The sequence below is a fragment of the Phaethon aethereus genome, assembly GCF_964289735.1.
Source record: "Phaethon aethereus genome assembly, chromosome: 5".
In the NCBI taxonomy this organism is placed as follows: domain Eukaryota; kingdom Metazoa; phylum Chordata; class Aves; order Phaethontiformes; family Phaethontidae; genus Phaethon; species Phaethon aethereus.
In genome coordinates this window covers 28,720,040-28,744,471 of record NC_138579.1, presented here as the reverse complement: position 1 = coordinate 28,744,471, position 24,432 = coordinate 28,720,040, and the positions used below count along the sequence as shown (strand labels likewise).

At 37.4% G+C, this 24,432-nt stretch overlaps 1 protein-coding gene across 1 annotated transcript in view; it reads right to left on the bottom strand.

Moving 5' to 3' along the window:
* Window positions 1-24,432, bottom strand: part of SLC25A21 (solute carrier family 25 member 21) — a gene marked incomplete at both ends in the record, with an annotated part of 261,849 nt that overhangs the window by 61,152 nt on the left and 176,265 nt on the right. The window contains one exon of the mRNA XM_082001041.1: window positions 6,746-6,829. Coding sequence (XP_081857167.1) covers window positions 6,746-6,829 — 84 coding nt within the window. The remainder of the gene's footprint in view (window positions 1-6,745; window positions 6,830-24,432) is intronic.

The window sequence follows — 24,432 nt, the reverse complement described above, 5'->3', positions numbered from 1 at the left end:
ACACCCATTCAAGGTAAGAACACACATGACAGTTTTAAGACCGAACTCCAAACAAACTATAGACAACCAAAGGAAACTGAAAACAGAAAGACCAGATATTGCATGTAGGTTTATGTAGAGTAAGACATGGGGTAAGGTGAGAGTAAATGGCACCAAGAACAGTTACAGGAAAAGCAGATTTATTACTCTGCACACATACGTCATGGATTATGAAAAAGGAACTCTTGCTAATTACCCAGAAGAAATACTGAAATGCTTTTATTGTGGAGCACCTGGTGGCTAATGTCTACGCTAAGGCATCTTTTTTCCTTTAACTGCAGATCTGTGAGCCCCATTCCCCACAGGGTCACATGAATCCTGTCTTCCAAACTGCAAAGGCATGAGGGCACTTGCTGAGGAGTGTCACGGTTTGCCTGCGGAGGGACTGTAAGAGCCAAGTCTCAACCAACAGGAAAAATGGCAAAGCAAATGGAATCACTCACTTCTGAAAGTAAATGGACAGATTAAACAGTTGATCATTGTAATGATGTGCCACGAGAACTTGCCATGTCCCTACGTAAATTTTGCAAGCTCATGCTCCCTGAAAATATGCAAATACTGGCTTTTCTAACACTGAGCATTTCTTCTTTAGAGATATGCAAAGCAAGCACAAGGGTTCAAAAATTGAGCTCTAAGACTAATTTTTATCCACAAAAGCCAACAGATTTCATACAGGTTCACAGTTAAACGCCAATACTCTGTCCTTCACAATTTCAGTTACAGTTCTCAATTCAGCAAGGTGCTATAAAGCTTAATTGACACTTGATGTTTCAGATTATATTATTGCATACAGGTATGTGACAATTAATTCCGATACTCTAAATCACAGGTTTTTAGTGAAGTCTGCAACAGACACAACAGTATGGCAGGAAGATGCCAATGTAGCATAATGTGACCCACAGAATAATTCTACAATGTGTGGGATAAAGGAATGAAAAATTAGCACTATGCTATGGACTATGGGGATGCATCAGGATAGATACTGATAGACATTTTGGTACCGTAGTGCCCTTTTTTGCATCTTCAGTCTCATTTTAGCAAGGCTTGTACAAGTATTATGAGTTCATGTGAGGCAGGCCAGTAGGACTAGAAAAGGGATGGATCTATGTATAAGTATTTCTGAAGTACAAATACCGGCAGATCTTCCTCAGTGTTCAGGTGGAAGTTACTGTTGCTGTAGTCGGGGCAGAAGAGAAAAGGTGCCTGTACTTAATTTTGGAAGATCACAATCTCTGAAATTGGCAGTGCAGGTGGGTGTCTACTAAGAAACAAGATTCTTGAAGATAGCAAGCAAGCATGGGTACAAGTTCCTTCTGCTCCTCCTGGTAGGACATGCTTACAACAAACCAAAGAGTGGGGCAGACAGCTGTGGGGGAAAATAACATCTTAATCCACCACTTCTGCTTGCCTCAGAGCACTTAGAGCAGAGCCTAAAGTCTGGTCTTTCGATACCACAGGAATTTATGCCTCCAGTAAGTGGAAATGAATCTCCACTTCATAACTGCTCGCTGGGAGAAGGGATTTTTGGCATGACTGACCATGTCACACTTCCCTGGTCGGCAATTTCATTGAAGGATTCATGCGCAGGGTAGCCAAGTATTTGTATCTTGTATAACACTTATTTGGCAGCCTTTTGATAGGTCTCCTCAGCCCAGCTGGAAGAGCATACATCCAGCCGGGCCCCAGGAACAAGCGGTGATGACTGCTGGTGAGTGCCAGAGGCCGGTGCTTGCCTGCAGGCCTGGCAATCCTGCAAGTCTCCTTCCCTGACCTGTTGGCAATTAGAAGGAGCAGAGCATCATCTGCAGCCAGCTGGGAGTGGCAGGCATCAGGAGCGCTGCTGTAGTCTCTCAAGCACTTGTTACCACAGCAGACAGCCGATGGATGGAGGCAGGACAAAGGAGAGTGCTAGCAAATTCCTTAATTGATGAACAATCCCTGATATCACGTGAACCAGGAACCCTCCAGCTTCTGCACGTTTGCTGACAACTCCGCGCTCATCCAGTTCCTGCTTAGTCTTGGCTGTTCTCCCACCTACTCCACCCATAGCCGACAAGTGTTTTGCAGCTCTATAACCTAGTCCTCCTAACGTATGAGGCAGGGTGTTGCTTATTAAAAAAAAGGTGCGTGGTAGTATAGACAACTATAGTTACAAGAGAGTGGTAAGGTGGTGCTGAGAACAAGACAGGAATAGTTATAAAGCTATTGGGCTGTGTAAACGTGGAGGTAATTGCTCCTTCCCAAACCAAATTCAACATAAATAATCAAATAACTCAGTAGAAGTAATGAAGTCTTAAATGATCAATGGCAAATGTGTTTTGCACTTTCCCAGGACCATCTACCTTGTTCTAACAAAGGCTAATAGCACTTTAAACTGTAACTTATTCAAGTGTTATAAAAATGGAAACCAGGATACTATTACTCTTTCTATTTCAGGCAAGTTAACAAATGAATGAGAAAGTAACAGGTTTCTTGACTGAGTGCCTACCAAAAAAGCCAACTTTAACCCAGAACATTTACTGTTAAAATTATGAGCCCATGAAAACCCAAGTTTATAAGAACAAAGTTGTTTACAGACTTGAAATAACAGCATCCATCATTTTAATGCTGTAACTCCAAATTAAGACAGTGCAGATGGGCGTAATTTTCCATCCTTAATATGAGACACAACACCATGTGTCTTTAATATAAATGCAACATATACATACATTCAGCTAGACCGTTGGTTTATTCTTACATTTCATATTCAAACCTAAGTCATTATCAAAGAAAAAGCGAGCGAACACAAATGCAGTAAAGATGACGATGATACAAAAATTGGTCGTTTAACATAATCGAACCTCTTATTTGTAGGATCTAAAAAGAATGAAAAGTTTTCTCTATTAATGGTTTCGGTTAATCCCGTACCCAAACATCTTCCCCAATAAACATCAGATTATTTTTATGTTGGCTATAAAGCTGTCACTCCTCAATAAACAGATATACTCCTGGTGGGTTTACCTCTGCTGTCAAAGATCCGTCAATTCATGCATCATCTCGTAAGCGAAACCAGAGAGGCTCGGATGCACAGCTCCTAGTGAATCCAGCTGAGCAGAGGTTGCTCACCACCTGAGAGGATCTGTGCCGCTGCAGCCCCCGTGCAATTGGCAGCGACTGGATGCTCCCAACACAAGTTCGCAAAAGCCCTGAAGTTAATACTCCTGCCTCCCTTTATTAGAAAGCTATGTGACCTTTAATACTCTGCTAGACTGAGCCTTCCTTTAGTGAGTCTCAATTAAATTTTATGTTTTGTGGCTCCCATTTTCTTGTAAGACAAGAAAAGAGTTCAAGGGATGGATCCTTCTTTGAAGAATTTAATTCCCTGTGGAGAAAAATTATTTCCATCTAAAGAGTTGCTCAAAGTTTGGGGAAGGGAGCTTTTGTAGGGCTTTTCTTCCTGTGTGGTTTTTTTTTTGTTAAGAAATTTCTAGTGTTTTTTGAAGATAAAGGAGTCTTCAGATTCTTTGAAAAGGACAGTGTTCTATTAGTGATTAGACTGGAAATATGTCCTCTGTCCTTTTCATTATAATGAGGAGAAAATCAGAGGGATCGTTAAAGAAAACCTGTCCATTATTTGTGATGAAGGAGCTTTCCATGAAATCTTCGGATTGCTACTGTGATACAGTAGTAATAAAATATTGGTTAATTTTCAGTGAGAGGCATTGCAGCAAATGAAACATTTGCATTTATATTCATAAAAATGATAAGTACTTCCTAGGCTGATTTTGCATACTTAACCTCAACATAACAAGGTGAAAAAACTAAGGCATTAGGAAGTGTCTTGTCTGAACTGAGCTCTGACATTCCAGCACACCGTAGTTGCTACTATTGAAAATATAAGTACAAATGAGCGTAAGCACTATTCCCAAATGTAAACATTTCCAGGAGCAGGCCATTAGTAACATTTCTTTTCCCACTATGTTCCTTTATTTAATTAGTTTGTTTTGTAGTCAACTTAACATAAAATCACATATGCCAGTAGGGAATTCTGAGTGCTGGAGAGAGATGCCTAGGCTCTTTATAGTCAGTGTACACTGAATTAGGTATTTCAGAAAATCAGTCTAAAAATGCCACACACTGACGGGGGTACTGCACAGTGCCAATATGAAAAAAACAGGGGGCATGAATGAATTTCTTTTACCCTTCTCCCAGATTTACACCCCTGAATCTGAACACCTCATAAATTGTTTTTGTTTGTTGTCATCTAAATGTGAAGACCTTTCTTGGTGCTCTCTTTTGCATGTTTTTGTGATCACCCAAGGAGGGGAGTATCAGGATTCAAGGTTTCCACTAACTAAAATACTTCACAGTCATCTCTCTCACTTCTCTTACAAGTGTCATAATCACCATACTCCAGACACTGGGCAACTTGTGCAGATGGGAATGCAAGACTCATGGAGACAAACAAGTTTTTTTTAGGGTTTTTTTTTTTTTTTGACAAAATTTAAGATTATATTGTATCTGAGATTCTTTGTCTCCTTTTTTCCTAGTGCTTACTACTGATGACTCTTTAAATGTGACCTGCTGGCTCTCTCTAACTTCCTTGAGAAAAATAGGTATTCATAGAATTTGCTTTTTGTTTAGATCAGTATTGGCTGCTTTTGCAACAGGCAAGTAAAACTGTATTGGCTCTAGCCCGACAGAAAGTTAGTGCGATCCACTACTGAATTGTGATTTAAATCTACAATAATTTCATGTAATCATAATCTTTTCCTGCTTATAGAGTCATGCCTTGATATAAATATAAAAAAATATTCTGGTTTGGTTCCAGCACTGGGGCACGAGCATTCTGCAGAAAAAAAACAACTACCCAACAATCTTCATCTCTCCTTTCTGAAATTCATTCACGGGTAAGTACTGTGCTCAGACCCTTCATCGTTTCTCCACAGTCAAACAGTTTATGCACATTAGGCAGCACACTGTCTGAACAGTGGGAAAATAATAATGGAGACAAATCCATAGAATAAGTGATAGCTGTGTCTCTGAGAAGCACTTGAAAGCCTCAACATGTAAAACAATTGAAACATAGAGTATTTGTTTCCTTCTCCCTCTCCCCCAAATAGTAAGGAAATTGTATTTTGTATGGTATATTGAAGATTGCAGTGTTTTGCTACTATTTCACACATATGTGGGTTGTACAAATATCCAGTTACACAATATAATCATATAGGTAATAAAATAAGACCTGAGAATCAATTAACTTGGAAGCTGTCTCTTGATTTAGACGCATTCTCCAGATACATCTACCCATTCTTAATTTTACATTTTGTGAGTAGTTCAACAAAACTAAAATACCAGTGATTTTGGATGAGATAGTTTTCATGCTCACTGACTTAAATAGTGAAACTAGTTCTGCATTTAAAAATAGATGGACATGACTGTAAATATTAATAATTCCTTATTGCAAAAAAATAGTTTTCTTTTAAGAAGCAATAAAAATTAACGTATAATCAGCTTAGAAAGCCCCAGAAGCCACAAATTATAATTTTTGTGAAATCTTTTTAGCTTTTAAACTTCTGAATGCCTTACAGTGATAATGCACAACATTAGCCTTTCATCAAAAACGAATTTGCCACTGATAAGGGCAAACGTGACAACTTCCTCTCTCAACACCTTAAGGAAACATCTCTACCTCTCCCTACTTTGGCAATTCAAACCATCCAGTTCTTTATCTACGTACTTATGTAGTATAACTTAGCTAAACCTCACTGCAAGAAACAAAACTGGTCTAGTTCTTCATTTTCACTGCTCGTCTCACCTCTGTTTTTCCAGTACAGCTTGTGGACACAAGAAGTCTGTGCCTCACTGCACCTATGCTGCCTCCATACATAGTATCTATGCCACTCTATATAAGAACAGTTCCATTTTGATGAATATATGGATAAAAAACAGGTTGGTATTATATTTACAAAGTTCTTACGGAAAGCCTGCCAGCTTCTCAAAACTGGGATTTACTAATTAGTGACCTTGATTAAAGGCTAGCTCCTGAAGAGCTCCTGTGGATAACAGGCCTAACGTTAAGCATATGATCAGTCCCATTATATTCACTGGCTTTAACTGGACTGCTCATAAAATTAAGCATGTATTTAAATCCCTTTCTGGATCACAGCCCAAGCCCCTTAGAGGAGCTCAGGCTCAGAGCAGTGGTACCTTCTGAAGCCAGTAGACTCAGGTGACCATAAATCCTTTTCCATATACTGTCAAACTGAAATCTGTGGAAATTTGCTCACACAGGTCCCGGAAACACTGTCTACCACAGCTAACTGGGAATGCCAGTTCATCACAGCTTCGAAAAAAGTACTTCATTGAACTGGTAATGGCTCAGGCTGAGCTAGTTCAGAAGACCAGGACGAGAAGATACGAGAGCCTAGACACCGCCCTACACTGATGCGGCCATCCTGCTCCCAGGACCGAGCAGTGTTTGCCCCGGTGTCTCTACACAGCTGTGCATTCTGGTCTTTAAACACATGCTAGTAGACAAATTTGGTATTGTGAGTGTAAGTAATGCTAAGACTTTTCAAATTGTGCTCGTTATGTAAGAGTACATGTTTGCCAAATCCTGGCAATTGCAAAAAAGGGTGGAATATAAAGAGGATCTAATGTCTGGAAAATGGGTGATTAAAAAAGGTCACATAAAATTGACAATTTAAAAAACATATACTCTTACCCTTCTCGTTGGAAAATAGTCCTAAAACAGTCCCCCAGGCTCTTGTAACCAGTCGGATCAGTTTTCCCTCTTTGAATTTGGAACCTAAAAAAAATACAATTTACATCACAGCATGAGAAGTCAGGGATTTTAAGTCACTTTTAACTTTCCAATTATTATATAAAAGGAGTTTTAAAGTTTTTTTTTTACGTATCTGTTTCATTATTATATACTGTTCCTGATATACTTATTAACACTGTTTTCATAGAAGCTGTTAAACTAAGGAAAAATAGAGCTTTACTAGTAACTTTTTTCGTAGTTTATGGAACTCACAGTATAGCTATCACCTTTGACATTTACACCTCTTTCTAGTTGTTTGAAAAATAAGCTGTTAACCCTGTGCCTGATTCAAAGCCCATTGAAACTAATGGGAGTCTTTTAGTCAAACCCTGTTTTTGAAAACCTGAAATTGAATACTATCATATGTTTCACTATGAAATGAATCCACTGTGCAATTTCTTTCTTTTTATATCTGACACAATTACAATAAAAATCAACCAGAGACATGACCAGAAATTAAAGCAACATTCATTTTTCATAACTTAATAATAAGATGAACAATACAAGCAAGCAATGAATTACTTTAATTAAAACCGTGTTTTCTCTATTCACATTTTGACAACAATAAAGATTTCAACAGGAAGCTTGTGGCCTTGAAAGGAAAATCAAGATTATTATTTAAGATTGTAAACATCTTATTACTCATGATTTATGGATAGCAACAGTGAGTTTAACAAACTATATTATTTTACTAAGTATCTCAGTTAGATCACCCTATTTCTTGCAGTTTTAAAACTGCAGCCAACACATTCAACTAAATAGTATGGAGAAATTTTGAAATCATTTTTAGCAACAACATTTCTTTATAGACTACTAATTACTATATAGCACTCAAAAAAAAAAAAGAATATTGATGTTAACAATTCTAGTCTACAATAGCCCCATATCAGGCAATCATTAAGGTGGGTTTATCACTAAGTACGGTAATAATTCTACCCAACAAATAGTGTTTAACTGGTTCAAGGAATAACTGATATTACAGGCAAGTATATCATATACCACAGGTATGTTGCTGTTCTGAGAAACATCTACTGTTACTTGTTCTAATCATGATACTGAATTTCATTAATAGTTAACACAGAAAAGTCTTTTTAACTCAATGTTAAACAGCAACATTCTCCTCTCTCTCAACAGAATTCAGTAGGGTCAAATCAAGGTTTGTATTGTGGCAAAAGGCATTCATTGTTTTGAACATCAGTATTTCCTAAGCCGTGTTCTGTGCTAACACATCTAACATTTTATTCACATTGAGGAAAAAAATTTCCAGTGACGTAATACAATTCTTTGGGCAATTATGAAGGCAAGCCCACACCTTTTTTTGAAAACAGTTAGAAGGAAACACTGAGCCCCTCCATAGTCCTAATAAAAGTAGTTCAGGCACATCTGGGATCTCTATCTGGGGTAACCTCTTTTATTAGCACAAGAACTTGCTGCCAAGTTGGCAGAGAGGAGAATGCTATTCAATAGGCTTACACTCAAATAAGAGCTGATGCATAACATTTTGTCTGAAAAGAACCCTGGGGAAGGCTAATAGTTGAAAATGCCTCAATGACATCACACAAAGTCCAACAGTAATATCAGCTACAGAAGCTTTTACGTTGTGGCAATCAAGCAATCAAATTATAAAAGAAAGTAGATTCCGTGCACATTTTAATATATTTAAGACTTGATTATTTACACCTCTCAGTTCAAAACCAAAAATGGCTTTCTTTTGCTTAAAGAAATCTTGCAAAAACTCACCAATAAATAACTTTTCCCAAATATTTAAAAAATAAAGCTTTCTTAACCCAATCTCTTTCCCTCAAGTTTCAAGATTTGGCCCGCTTGTAAACTCAGAACAAAGCATCACTGTTTCTAAACCATCTTCTGAATAATGCGCCTTCCCTCTCTTTCCCTCTGCAAATGCTCAAGCATGTCCTACTAGCACATGGGTAAGGTTCCCCACTAAGTTGTGCTGGCACAACTGTTTGTAGAACTGGTGCTTTAATCCCAGACTCACTGTGGATCTCAATAACACAGTGAACATACTTATATAATTTTGTTTTACAGTTAATACAGTGTCGACTTCTCAACTAAATTTATATGATTTAATAAAAATACCTCTTTGATAGCAATAATGAAAATCATAGCAGAAGAAATGCAATAATACCATATGTAAGTTATGTGTATCAGATGAAGGATAACTTCTTGCTAAAGATGTTAAATCAAAGGAGGTTTACATTTATTTCAGTTTTTTGTTTTAATGTAGATAAGACCTTAGTATTAAATGAGTCCGTTTGTAACACTGAGTCACACAAATAACATATTCCTTCCTTTAGGGTTTTTGGATCCATTCCTTCCCTAGTAAATCTTTTTTATAGCTTTAACAACGATCCTAAAATACATGCCAATTATGTGCTTCAACCTAGATCTGCGAACTGGGTTCTTTGATTCAGAATTGCTTGCCTCAATAAAATAATGTGTAACTTTTTAATGAACTAACTAATTGATCACCAGCACTTGTTATAAGAAGTTCAGGGAAGACCTGAAAAAATGTTTACTTGTTTTTCTGGAGGCAGCAGCAGCAGCAGCTTGTATTAGTAATCTTAATAATACAGAAGAGTGAAAGCATTCACTTCAAAAAACAACCTGGACTGTTTTTAATGATTGTTTAGAGGAATGAACAGAACTGTGGGATACATAATGGCTTTCTCTGCTTCGAATCCGTTCCTTTCTAAAAGCATTATAAAACCACTGAATTTCATGCATTTTTGAAACCTGGATGCCTGCCTTGTATGTTACTAGCTTTGCTAGAACAAAAAAGATAAATTCTCCTATAAATACAATTGGAGCATTAACTTCTGATCTAATTTATTATTTTGAAGTCTGAAAAGAAGAATGTGCAGGCAGCATTCAGAGACACGCTGGACGGACATATGGGCAGCGAGGCTTTTCCAGGACTGGGATGAATGACCTGCTACTCACTGCTAGCATACAACAAGCGTCAGAAGTCACTGAACACTCCAACATGTCATGTGTTTACCGAGAGCTTTATCACTCTAAAAATGATCATCAGGCTAACTTTCCACCCCTCTCATTTTCCTGCTTCTTGGCTTTCTGGCCAAAATGCTGTGGTATTGAGCACTCCCACCCTGGGAATGCTCACAGAGCTGTGGGAGGCACTTTGGCCCCCTCTTCCTACACAGGACCACCCCCGGCACCTACTGCCTTCCCTCTTGGCTCCTCCTGCAGTTCCCACCTCCAGCTCCCACACCATGGGGGACCTCACAATCTCCCTTTCTGGCTCGTAGCAGCAGCCAACAAGGCTTGGTCTTTTATGTCTCCTTTGTCTGAGCAGTACCTTTGCTGTAGCTTTGTTTGATACAAAAGTGTCCTGGTATTGTTTAAGAAGACAACATCAGCGTCCTTCCCTGCTCACCCCAGAAGACACATGGTTGGGATCTCAAAAAGTGGAAATCACGTAAAACCATTTGAGGTTTTTGGATCTGTTCAAAAAGGCAGTATCTTCATTGAAACTTCTGCATGATCTAAAACCATGAAAATATTTTAACTTATCCACACTAACCAGCACTACAACTACTGCTTGTGAAATGAATAAACCTAGATTATTCTTATTTTGATAGCATGAGCGAGAACATTTTTTATGGTTACAACAGTCCGCGATCAGTAAACTTCAGCAGGCTCAGCCTGAAATCACACAATGCAGAAGATGCTTGAGTCCCTTCATCAGTTCTCCGAGCCACTTATCATTTAAGAAATGATACATCATATTGTGGTGCAATGACTCTACATAAACACATGTATCTGTTTCCAGTGCCTAACTTACAGTTCTTGTTGGTTTTATAATAGCCAGTATTTTATTCCGAGTTTTACAAAATCTTCAGTCCACAGGATGCTTTCCTGCCCCCCCTTCTATTGCAAAAGTCCTCCAAGTAGTCTTTTCTAACACAATCAAGATCTATAGGAGAACAAGCAGGTGTGTGTGTTTTCTGAAAAAAAAAAGAGAAATAATTTTTTCTCTCTAATTCTATCAGCTGCTAAATTTTTTGTTCATGCTTGCTGAACATCTCACCAAAGTTGTCTTGTGGATGTCTGCCACCACAGTATCCAGGTATTTAGCATTTAAAGTCTGTTCACCACAATGTTACCTAGCAATCCTCTCCCTTTTATATACTGATCTGGGATGGAGAAAGATTTCCAATTGATGCTGAAATTGTTTTAGTCATCTTAAAATCTAAAAGGAAGAAACCCGTATTTTCATCTCTAGATTCAAGTAGATAGTGAGCAGTTAAATCCCAGCTATGTAGGGCAACCGCAATGTGATGTGGAGCAGACTAGACTCACCAAATTCTTGCCACTGGGTTTGCAAAGACTATACCCTCATGCGTAAATTCCAGAATTTCTTGCTGCTTTTATACAGTGCTGCTGACTAGTTCCTCAACCACAAAGTTCAGAGGGAAAGAAAAACACTGACTCAGAGAACCAGGCTTTATACCATATTGCAGTGCTTGCCAATGAGTGGCAGTCTTAGCTGTATTTTCCTTCTCTTCACATGCCTTACTACGACTTTATCGTATGTTCTACTGTATTTTGAATATAGCTCCTAACGTTTCCCTCCATGACTGGGGCTTATGCATTACCAAAGCAAATAATCTCAGGTTCTGACAGAAGTGTTTGGATGCTTTAAAGAAAAGAGCGTTACATGGCACAACAACAAAACATATTACATTATCTGTGCAATGTTAAATTTAAAACAACTTTTAAAGAAATGTACAGCCTTTGGAAAACTGAAAACATTTATAGCTTTTTTGCACTTTCAGTAATTCCCATGATTCCAGACACTCCTAGCTGTAGTTATTCCTACCAGTGTAAATTAATAAAAAATGTATAGTCTGAAGCTTTAATATAAATATACATTATCTAACAGTTCACATGCTTATAATAAAAAAATAACTGCATTTTAATTTAAAAATATTTTGATTTGCTAATTTAAACATTTATCCAGGTGTTACTACTAGTTAGTGCTATCTACTAACCCTTAGATTTCGTGCAAAACTTTGCACTGCGAAACGTACTTTGATAATATAATTTATTTAATATTTTGGCTCAAGTTCTTTGAGTTGCTTATGTTACTTACAGGATAATAACTAAATTGAGAGTATAATTCTGTCGCTTATTTTAACAGTAAATCATATGAGCTGTTGAATAACTGACTATTAGATTTCAAAACAAAAAACCTAATTATTTTAAACCAAAGATATAAATTTTGGTAGTGCAAGAGTCACATTTTAAGTATTATAGTATTGCTATAATGATTATTTAACTGCAAAAGCCATATAAGAATACAATAAAGGAGTAACATAGAGAACAGGCAAAGAACAGAACTCACTCCAATTATTCTGCATAGTAGACATGGATTTACCTCCACCTAATCACACAATTTTTCATACAGTTCATATTTACTTCACAGGTAATAAACCAGAGCCATGGGTAGAGAAGTATTACCAGAAATTATTTCAAAATTCAGCTAAATTATTTCCACTTTGTTGGAATTCATTATGCTTTTTAGTTTATTTTCTTCTATGACTTTTGGAGTAACTTTTTTTTTTTTTTAAGAAGAAAGGAATAGTAATAATGGAAATAATTGTAAAGATACCCTGAAAACTCGAAATTCTCTGTAGAGGTGACTTATGTGAGTTAGAACATCAACTACCAGGTATGACAGTCAAATAAAAAATTACCAAACACAAACTGACAAATTCTCATTTTTTTGGTAAATTTATTTTGGTAAATACATTTACCAAAGTATTTATCAAACACTGCAACTCATGCATTTGTCCATTCCACACCTGACCTCTGCCTTATTGCAATCCTGATCCATTCTTCTGTCCTCTCCCTATCTGATCGGTTATCCAGCAATTTGTACTTCGACAAAAAAATCTCAGAAACTGCTAGGAAATATAAGTAGGTCAAAAGGAGGAAACATTACCAGAAGCAAAACACTTACCTACGTCTGAATAACAAGTACATTCACAGTAAAAGTTAGAGCTAGATCACAACGGATTTAGCAATTTACAGCAGAATTTAGATGGAACAGATTTAGATTGGCTATTCTGATCAAAATTCGAATCCAATAAGATCATCATTAGTTGCCACCTCCCTTTAGGTTGGCTAAAAGCAATTTATCCAAACCATCATAAAACAATTGATCTAAACTCAGCCTCGATGATGACAACTTCCCATGAGTGGCTTACTCTGAGCTTACAGTTTTTAAAAAATATTTTCCCTGAATGAACTGCATCATTGACTAGAGAAACAGCAAAGTCCTAAACATGACAAAATGGCTTGGGTGGTTCACTGGTGCTCTTGGTCAGTTCTCTGAATGTGAGTCTTAGACCAAACAAAAGCACACTAATGAGAAAAAGAACTTAATCTTTCCTGTACTTCCTATTCCTTTTATAGATGACTTTCCTCTATCTCTTGCTTCTATATTCAAGCTAAGCAGCATATCATTCCATCAAAAACATTATTGGCGAAAAGAAAGCATATATAAACCAAGAGTGTAATAAAGTGTTTTAGAAATCAAAGCTGTATTTTGTCAGCTGCTAATGAGGAACTATTCTACTTTTTTCTCCTGCAGTAATTTTTCCATTATGTGCATGGGACAAACATACAGTAGCTGTAGTGTCAGAATGAAATTTTCCTTTACATGTATTTTTAGAAGATAATATTTAGCAAAAATAAACTTGACCAGAAGCAGCTCAAATTAACCCATTTAACTGTTCCAAGCAAATATACTCTGGCAATTTTGCTAATGAATAAAAAAAAAAATAACTAGTCATAGCAGTTATATACAAACAATTTAATGCCTTCTCGAGAAAGAAATACAGCAGAAACTAAGTTCAAACCACAAATACTTTTAATAATCTAATTCTGTCAATGAGTGCATGTGTGGAGGGGGAGTTCAAAATGACAACAACAAAAAATTTAGTGAAAACTACCATTTTTTCATTCCACACTAAAAACTGGTCAGAGAAACATCATGCATACTCAAAGCGATGATGTTGTGCAAGCTCTCTTTTCTTTCAAGGCTGGAAATACTGAGAACACTTGCACGATTCATAGCAAGGTGAAACTATGGAATGAGGCCCCGAGCTGGTGTCCTCCCCACCTATTGCACATGCACAGCAAGTGTTTCCTAACTTCAACCCCCAAGACTCCAAGTTCTGTTACGCTCTTGTGTTTCTGGGGTCCCAGATACAGCTGCCAGCTGTGGGCTTCTGTGAGCTCCTCACAAAGCACCAGCCTTCCCTCTCAGTTATGGATGTGCGAACAGCAACGTTTTTATTATCCTTTAGAAATTGCTCCAATGTTTTTCTGTCTGAAAAGCCTACCTACAAGTCCTGCCAGCGCGGGAACAGCTCCACCAGCTGCTCTGCCAGTGTCACGGGTATCCGCAAGGTACAATTTTGCCCTTGAAACTTTGCTTTGGTCTGCCTGGATACAACTTCTGAGCACAACTTAAGACGACGGTGATGATTATTAAGGGACAGCTGTATCTGAAAGATCACACAATATTTTGTGTGACAGATCATGCAATATATATGATTTTAACAATCTTAGGACGTTAAGATCGGCTAGGAAGAGACCACTGAAAAAGTAATAGGTAAATTTAAACACTGCTTGTGTTTTTTGTCTACATCTTCTTGTGTACAAAGCACTTAGTTACAGTGGTGAAAGAATCTGCAGAAACCAGTAATGGTAAAATGAGCATTTTGTTTTTTCCAGTGATAGTTTATTTCTGAAATGTCCTGTAATCTCTGTTTCCTGTTCTCTGCTGTAAGCGAAAACAACCCCCCAAAACCTATGGATTTTTTTGCCTCTTATCTAAACTAGACAAATCGTTGAAAACGGCACCATAAGGAATAATTTTGTGTTGTCAGAGATGATGGAGTTATTTTTATGATTTTAAATATAGGTACTCACTCATGGCCTAATACATCAACAGAAGTCCGTTTTTTATTAGTTTTGGATAAAGTCGTGTATGTTTTCCTTCAAAACAGCTTATAGAGAAACAACAGACAAAGTGATGAGGAATATAAACTAACAATTAGAAGAGATTTCACAAGAAATCAGATACTAGATTATATTACATAAAGGCCCCAGTATCCAGTCTGGATTCAAGGAAAAATGAGAGTGTGGTTTGGCTGATTTCAGTGTGTAACATGCGTCTGCGTAAAAACTGTCCACTTTCTTATCTCAGTTTAACTTCTGTTTACAAAAATATATATCCTCTCTTGACCTCTCTCTGCTGGACTAGATGGACATTTAGTTTAGCCTTGTAGAGCCATTTTTGTGTCCTGTGACATTACTGCAATCTATGAATCCATTACTGAGTCTCTGCAAATTGGAGCCTTTGAAAATTTTCATCTACCAGTTAAGATTGTTATGTTATCAATAATACCAGATTAGAGGAATAACTTTTCTGCCTTTAAAAAGTAAGGGTATTCTCTATTACTTTAGAATGATACAAAGGCAAATCTTAACGCAGCTTTGTAAAATAAAACATGTATCTGATAAGCCACAGGAAGGCTTCACATGAATGATTACTGTTGGTCATTACTGGACAATACCTGACATACAACCAGTAAGCATTGTTCTAAAACTCTTCCAGTTTAGGAAAATATAATTAAAATCTATATCCCACAGGAAAAAGTCACTTTTTACTTCAACAATTGGAAGTTCAAGAAAGAGCCAAATACTTCTACATATTTTTCTCAAGAAAGCTTTGATTTCAGTGTCCCCTATGGTCATCACACAGCACTTTTCTTTCTGAGAAGGCAGGAAAATTGTTGCGGCTTTCTGGCAAGAAGACTTTGGGGGAGGATTTTTTGGAGGGTTACCCAATACTTTTCAGTATTCATTAGCATTTTAAGTTCTTTGATGAGTCAATCCCATCATAGCTTAGTGTATTCTGATTTTTTTTTTCAAGTATCAAAATGATTTAGCACCAAAAATTTGCAAACCACAATGAAATACACATTACACTTGTTCCCTATGGTCAAAGTAGAAAGATAACCAAAAATATCTTTTCTCCCAAAGGAATGAAATGGTCAAATACAGAAATCTAAATTCATTTTCAGTGGAAAATAGCCAAAATCAAATTGTGAGTTGCTGAAAGAAGTGTTAGTTTTGAGTGTTCATCCAACCTCCTATGCTTGTGCTGGAAAATATTTAAAAGGAAAACAATTTCATTAAGATATTGTGGCTGAGATTTTTAAAATACTGGAAGGAATACAACCAGACTTACTCTACTGAAAAGTACAGCTAAATACCCTGCATTTGAAAACCTTAACTCACATGTCCTTCCTTATTAACAGACAAACCATTTTAAGTGACTAATAGCTAATATACATAACAGGGACATTACCTACTATGCATATGCTGATTCCAAGTAAAAATTATTTTTTTCTGTTAGATTGTATGACTAAGTGACAGAAAATGTACACCCTTAAAGCAGCATTACCTTTGGAAATGAAACTAGTAAAAAGAGGAAATTCTGAGTTAAAGACTGAAACTCAACTCTTACCCACCCAGCTGTGCCCCAATATTACAGCTTATATGGAATTCATTATCAGGCAGTGCTGAGCGACCTCAGCAATTCTTAACATACAGTAGGGCATAACAAGGCAAGTTAAGGATGAAATTTCCTCTGAAGCGCTATGACTTTCTCTGCTGTTGTGACTTAAAGTAAAACTAGTAAAATATTGGAACAGTCTTGCTTTCTGTAACACAATTTATCCGAAATAGTGCACTTCCTCTGTAAAAAGCCAAACAAAAATGTAATCCCATAACTTTAAGGAAAGTTTGCTGTATGTTGAAATGGCAGCTTGACAGTGTCTTTCAGAGTCCACAGATACATAACCAACTTTCAGCAAATTTTTGTGTAACATTAAAATTTATCCTAGGAAGTAAAGAGAAACCTTTGACACCTAGGAATATATCCTATTAATTCACCGTACGAAGATACTGCAAAAATAAAGATGAGTTCTCACAAATTCAATGTAGTGGAAAAACAGCAGCTATTTTCAGACTTCAGTAGATTTATTTCTATTTTTCTAATAACTCTTATACTATTAATAGTTAACAAAAAAAATTAATGCTAAACAAAACTTGGGAGAATCTCAAATCCAGGTTGTACGCTGTGGTCAGAAGAATAATTTTGAGTATCCAAAACTGTGAATCACAGTTGCTACAAAGCTGTCAGGATACTAGTTTTCCACAGAACTGAAACACCCCACCCAATAAGACTATTTTTCTTATTTGTAAATACATTTTGAAAACTACCAAAGTTCAACTTGAAATATTTTGCGGCCCAGTTTTAAACACCAGAAAATAAGACTTAATGCTGTAATGGAAACACTAACAGGCTCTTGACAACAGCCGTGCAAGGCTGAACCTTTATGTCACAACACACTCTCCCAGCTGAAAAAACTCAGTACTTATCCAGGATAGTGTGGAAAAAAGAGAGTTGTTATTTTAGGAAAGACAGTTGCTTAAAAATTGGCATAAAGTGGTGAAAATTAAAAAGGAAGGTTTCTTTTTTCCCCCAAACTCAACCTAACTACTCCATAAAGTAATGCACAAATCATTCATTATAATGAGTCATAACAATGATTTGTGATCTTCCAAGTTTTCATTTTATGCCCCTCTGTTTTTCCTTAAAGACAGGAGGATAGACAAAGACTGGAAACTTTGGGTCATATGGATCACGGCACCACTGCTATGTCTGGAATTTTCTTATAAATATCCTATTGCTCTGAGGTTCATAGGCCTGACTGAAACAGCAGGGACGATCTCATTTGTACTTTTATAGTTGTAGAGGGATTTGCAAGAGTTAACGCAATTTTCCATAATATTTCTTACCGACTTCAGGAATAAAGGCAGAGTTCCCTTTTTAATCAGTATCTGAAACATTGTTAAGTCTAAAGAAAAACAGGACTTCTTTCAGGTTTAACAAGACTTTTCCAAGTGCTGATAATTTTAAAGGTACAAAGCAAGGCAACTTTTGAAAAAGAAGGAGGATTTCAGCAAAGCATTTGTGGGTAGCAGGCAGTACAGTAGTCTGGAAGATATACTCCTCAGCAGATTTTACTGTTTGTTTGCAGCCTTGTACCTTTGAAAGATTGTTTTTCCAAAACAAAATGTTAAATGATCCCTTCTGATTTCATGAAAATCTTCAAATCAAGGAAGTATCTTCCAGTTCTATTACAGCAATGCCGATCTCAGAAAACAAAACGTTTCACTAGCCACCAGTTGGAAGCTAGAAAAACTCCTCCTTTCATTTTGTACGTTCACAGAAGTCTTCTAAAGGCACTTTGCTCACATTTTTCTCCAGGCAGGCAGACTGACTATGCTAACATGGCCAGTCTGACTCAGCTATTGATCCCAAGGACTGAAAAACAGGCACCAGAAAAGGCAGTTCTGATGTTGCCATGTAGTACTTCTCAGGCACTACTGCTTGCTGTCCTTGCCGTGTTCAGCACCCCTTCCATACACCCACTTAGTCAAGTCTTTGTAGTGCTACACGGACTCAGAGATAAAACTGAGTTACTGAATGTCTACTGATAAATAAAATGGGCTTGTTGAAAAATGAGTTTGAAGAAGCGTTTCTGCATGCTTATACAGAATTAATAGGTAATTGCTGTATATATTATTATATGTAACAAGTGGGATTATGCTTTTGTTGGTCCATAAATTGCTCTTTGTTGTCTAATGGCAAACTGAGTAGGAGTGCAATAAACAAAACCCTAAGTGTACAACATGTAGGCATGCCACCTCCCTCCCTCTTTTTCTCAGCACGTATGCTAGCTACTGGGAGAAGCAAATATATGGCTAGCTCTTTGGAAGAAGAGTAGCATAACTTATTTTCTTCCTAAGTTATACTATTCTTCTTCCAAAGAGCTACCCATTTAGCGTGTGCTACTGATTTGCTACGTGACATAACGCCGGCAGGAGGTTTAGCTGCTCCATTGTGGGTCTAATCTTTGTGCAATACAGTCTGTGCACATAAATAGGAATCCAAGGATCCCCAGTATCCAACTTTCCCTGCTATGGAACCTGAAAGATGCCTAGACTAAGGTATGGACAGGACTTATTGTACCTAAATGTTGCAGAGGACATTGGTATTATCCTTGTCAAAAATCTACAGCTTGCCTGACTTGTGGCCTGAAACACTCCCAAGAATAAAGCTGACCTTAAAGGTCTGCAGAAAGGAATCTCCAGTTTCATTACATGCAGGGCAGAGTTTTTAGTCTTTTTCTGTTTCAAGACTCTCTTGAAAATGCAAACAGCCATCCTGCCTACTGGCTAAGAGACTTATCACCTGCCAATTTTTTAGAGGTCATTTATCAGGGGTCACAAGATGCCAGCTTATCACTGGAAATGGCAGCAGAAACTGCAGTCTCACAATTGACTGCTGCTTTTGTTGCAAGAAGTTTTCGCTATGAGCCTGTGGTCTGGGAAAAGGGCAAATAGGGAAAGTCAATCAGAGGGGAATGACTGATAGATGTATAGGGAGTGAGCAAAATTATGAAAATAGGTGGGAGAGAGAAGAGCGAAGAAACACTATATATTGAGCAGACGGAAAACCTTAAGGCAGTCATTGGTCAAAATATGAGCAGTGTATCATTTCCTCTGCTCCTTCATTGTCATCTCTAACATGTCTAACCAAGCACTACGATTCTGCAATCTTCCCTTCTCTCTCTACTACTGCACTGAAGGGATAGTGATAAAGCAGACATAAATGATATCTGAATTACTATATGGTATTGATTTACTGTACTGTATCAGATTATAATGCTTGAACCCATCAGCTTCCATTAAGAATAAAAGCAGCTTAAAAATAGATTAGAAACCTGTTTTAACTTTATATGAGGTACTTCTGCAGGACTTTCTATCCTCAGCAATAAATATTACAAAAAGATACATAGTTTTCAGAGGTTTCCTAGACCTACACCACATCTCATCTCTACTTAATATCAAGTGGCATCTTGACTTAAAGTATTTTTTAGGATCAAAGATACTCCTCTGCTCACTGTTCTGTTTAACATACTTCAGCAACTGTTTTCCTTACCACCACCAGAGTATATGTGCGCACAAAAATAATTTTCCTAAAATACACAGAGGAAATATGGTATGACTTTAGAAACCGATATTCTTTTAAGGAATATGTAAAGTGAGAATGGTTCAATGTCTACACCACTGTTCTAAATTATATCTGAAGAATAAGAAGGATGATCAGAAGAGTAATGTATTTCCAGATCTGCATATAATGGCCCCTAAGTAGACTGCAAACTTCCTGCCCAGGGTCAGGACTGCGTACTAAGAAGTACTTGACCTACTTAATTTCTTGTCATTCAGTTTCCATTCCAAGGGCTATGACTGTGCGGAGTTTCAATTAATATCTTGAAGAAGCTCTTCAACATAGATGATATGGCCAATTGCAAACATCTATTAAATATGACTAGCTGCCTTCAGAAGTGGAAAAATTCTCAGAAGACGAGCACCAAAATACACGAAGTGTCTAGCCAATGGATATATGCTGGGTACATCCTGGCTAAAAGTGGGTAAAATCTTTACCTTATCTCTAGATAGCATCTAGATAGATATAATAGTATCTAGAACTGCTCATCTACTCCTATAGACTAGGTTGTGCATGAGTGAGGAATCACATTCTTAAAAAACACAGAGGAGAGTCAGAATCAATCAGTAACAAATCACTTTCACCTGTTCTCTCCTTAGTGGAGAGAACTTCTTTGCATACGTAAGAAAAAGAAACCTCTTTCTGAAAAACAACCCAGCTGATTTATCCAGTATTTACACAGCTGATTCAAGAAGTACTTTCCAAAACTCCACCAAAAATCCATGTGTTTACCTGCAACAAGCCCTCATTAGACCTCTTAGAACTTTTACAAAACAGTCAGGGTGTGAAAAACCCTACCAAATTATTTCATATATAAACCCAGAAGCTCCAGGAAATCCAGATATGATATATTTGAATGATTTTATACATGCATGCATACACATTCCTGTTCTTCCCTGTAATTGCAAGGAATAGAATTTTCTGTATTTTCAAAGAAAAAAGGTTTTCAGGAAGAAACAATGAACACACCACTAATTCACATCTTCAAATTCCTTGTTGTGCTTGGTATACACTTGCATGTTAGTTAACTAAACATAAATCAATAGATTGACATATGCAATAGAGTTTAGATACCAATTTAACACCTCTGCATATAGTTAGAGGGAAGAATTAGAAAATCACTTTGAATTTATTATTTCTAGAAAAAGCAGACAAAAGTCTTTGAGGATTAATTTCATGCTGTGGGTTAAATTTCACTCTCACGATAGGCCAACTATTGCCTGGGGCTCTACAGATAATGAACCTGCCAAGGGATTAGCAAGGAAACACTTGTGTTATTATAAATCGTGTACACTTCCCTTTCTAACCAACTTCATCTTTCATGACATTAACAAATTACATTCTCTGCCCATGTTTCAGTATAATGCGAGGCTGTGAATGACCCTGAACGAATAGTATATTAGATAAGATCTTCTCAAGGCATAAATAGCTATTAAATTTGGTTGAAAGATCCAGACCTCCTGAAGTGAGAACATAAGACATTTTATGATAGATCTTTCCAAGACCCAGAGAAACATTTTTACATAAATTCTGTCTTAAGAATATCACCTGATACAGTCTAAAATGGCTTATAGAGAAATGGGCACAGAGGAAATTTTAGGGAGAATTAACCTACCACAAATAGTCTACATCAACTCAAGCAAAGATGTTAATCACTTGGCTTCACTGTAAACAATGCATTTACTGAAGAGCTCAAACGCATAATTTATTGTATATATATTAGATTAGAAGTTCCAGTAATGACTTTATGCCCAAGGCCAGTTAGAATATTTATGATGCAGATATAGATGTTTTCTGTATTGGATCCTTTCCTCCTTCATTTTCTTGAAAAGCTTCACACTTTTATTTTTCACTTGTGAAAACCAACTCGGTTTCTAGACAATTCATGCCGAGCTGTGCTGGCATGCACTGGTAGTAAAATTGCATAATATTACAGTCTTAAAGTAGCAATCTGACATCATGAACTGGATCCTTTATTTACACACTACCATAGAAATAGAAAGGTAAGAAAGAAGTCCAAGGTCTGAACCTTTTTGGGCTGACCCAAATCAGCTTAGGACAGCGTTCCCTGAATTTTAGAGATGGTAGTATTACTGCTAATGTTTCCTCTACTATTCCTAAAAATGTCATGGTTCTAGTAACGCAGCTCCACCCTTCTGCATCTTTCAGAGCAATTGAGCACAACGACAGAAAGCAATTTTTTGTACCCTATTGCTTTCCCACCTCCCTGGAAGCCAAAGCCCTCTTTGAGACACATCATCGCAGGGTGTGGCACCACATCATTTCTAATCACCATGCACAAATCATCCATGTTAAAATACTCAGAGATTTATTCTTTGCACTTGATTGTAAAAGGCATGGACAATTTTTTTCTTTTACTCCTCTTGTCAAACGGCCTGGGCATGACTCCTTGCTAATGCTCCCTTAACAAGTCTGAGGGAACACAACCTGACAAGTTGTCCCCAGATCCAAAGGTGTGAGCTTAAGACATCGGAAAAGTGGCCAGTTTTGTCTCCCTGCTCCTATTTCTGCAAGCCAGTGAGCTCTGCTTTCCCTCGCTGTTGTTACAGACTGCTGCTCTTCCAGCCACCATGAGTCACGCTGAGCTATGCCAGATGACTCGGACCTACTGCGTGGCTGGTATTGTTCTCATATAACCAAAAGAGAGAAAGAGGAATTTCACCATTGTGCTCTCGTAATACATCAGTATCATTTTCTTTACTGCCTACAGAAGGCAAGAGTAGTATTTGCTGCACTTCCTTCAACTTTCTAACTGGACAGGAAATCATATGATTGTATTAGGAGGCAGATAATGTAGAGTAATAAATGTCTCACTTTTGAGAATTTGCCATACTGACTTCTTGGCATCATATAAGGTGAGGCACCTGCTCTCAACCTACCTGCACAGCTGAGCCGGCTCTGCATCCAACAGTTGGACCAGACCTTTGGCCCAAATTATTTTTAATGACGGACAAAACCTAATAAAATGATAGCTGAACCTTCCCTTACACTAAAGGAATACTTGGACAGTGTAATGAGTCCTATGGCCAGAGCCCTCCATACTTTTCCAGGTCTGGAGGTGCTGCAGACGAGACTACTAGGATTCAGACGGCCTTAGTACTTGGAAGACAGTCAAGTGTCACTTACATCTTGTATTTTCCACTTGGGATGTAATTCGGTGAATGGTTCCTCTAATGGCAAAGCCAACTTAAGAAGATCACTGCTTGTTCCAGGCTCTCTGTTTTGCTGATGCAAATATTTATGAGGCTATGCAATAGAGGAAAGCCAAACACCCCCCACTGGAATTTCTACTATTAACCCAGGTTGCTTTATTTTTCACGACGAAGTCAAAGCTTCTCTTGGGTCCATGCATACAATTCACAACAAAATTAACACAGCTTTGCTTTAAATAATTACTTTCATTTCCCTCATGCAGTCTGTTCCATTTTATATCACAGGATCTCATGGATACTATATTCAGCAGAGTCTTTAAGAGACATATCATCACATGGTATATGTCTCCCTGTCCCAGCAAGTATTAAGCTTAGAGCAGAAAGTGATGCCTTCATCTAAAGGGGTCAAAAGGAAACAGAGCAAGTAAAGGACTGCTGTCAAGTGAAGTGGAAACGAATCAGAGAGGAGGAACCTGGGACAGGTTGTTAAAAAGAACAAAGAAGAGACACAGAGGGAACAGTTTTGGTGGAAAAGGGCAGTCACTAATGTAAGGTGGACAGAAAAAAGAGACACAGATTTTTGGAGCTAGAATGCGAAGAGTAAGGAGAAATAGGAGGCTGGAAACAGATGTAAATGAAATTATCTGGGCCACAAGGATCTGCAATGATTTGTGCACGTGCTTTATGGCACATTCTTTAACAAAAACCTTTTCAACATTTTCAGTGAGTGTAATTGTTTCATGAAAATAATGTTCTCTGCCTCTCTGTGGTTTGTTTTTGGAAGTGGCGTGAAACTTCTTAGGGAAAACTTTCAACTTTAAACATTCCCACAAGATACAATTCTTAAGGCAGATATATAGAAAAAAAAATGTGCAACAAGAAGTTTATTTTTTTTGAGAGCCCTTCCTCTTTAAGTCCACAGGATAGTCTGCAAATGAATCACGCTGCATCAGGAATAAGGATGTTGAAGTTGGTGTATAATGTGCAGAAGAAATTAAATGTGGTCCTGTGGTCCATGTTACTGAAGAAACACATTATTACAGATTGTGCAACTTACAGTGTCCTGAAAGCTAATGGCTTTAAATTCAGACATATGAAGTTCACTTAGGACATAACAATAGAGTATACTTCTCAGTCGGTCATTACTTGAATAAAAAATCTGAAGTCAGCTTAAAACAATTTTATGCTGCACTTTAACCATAAATAGTGCA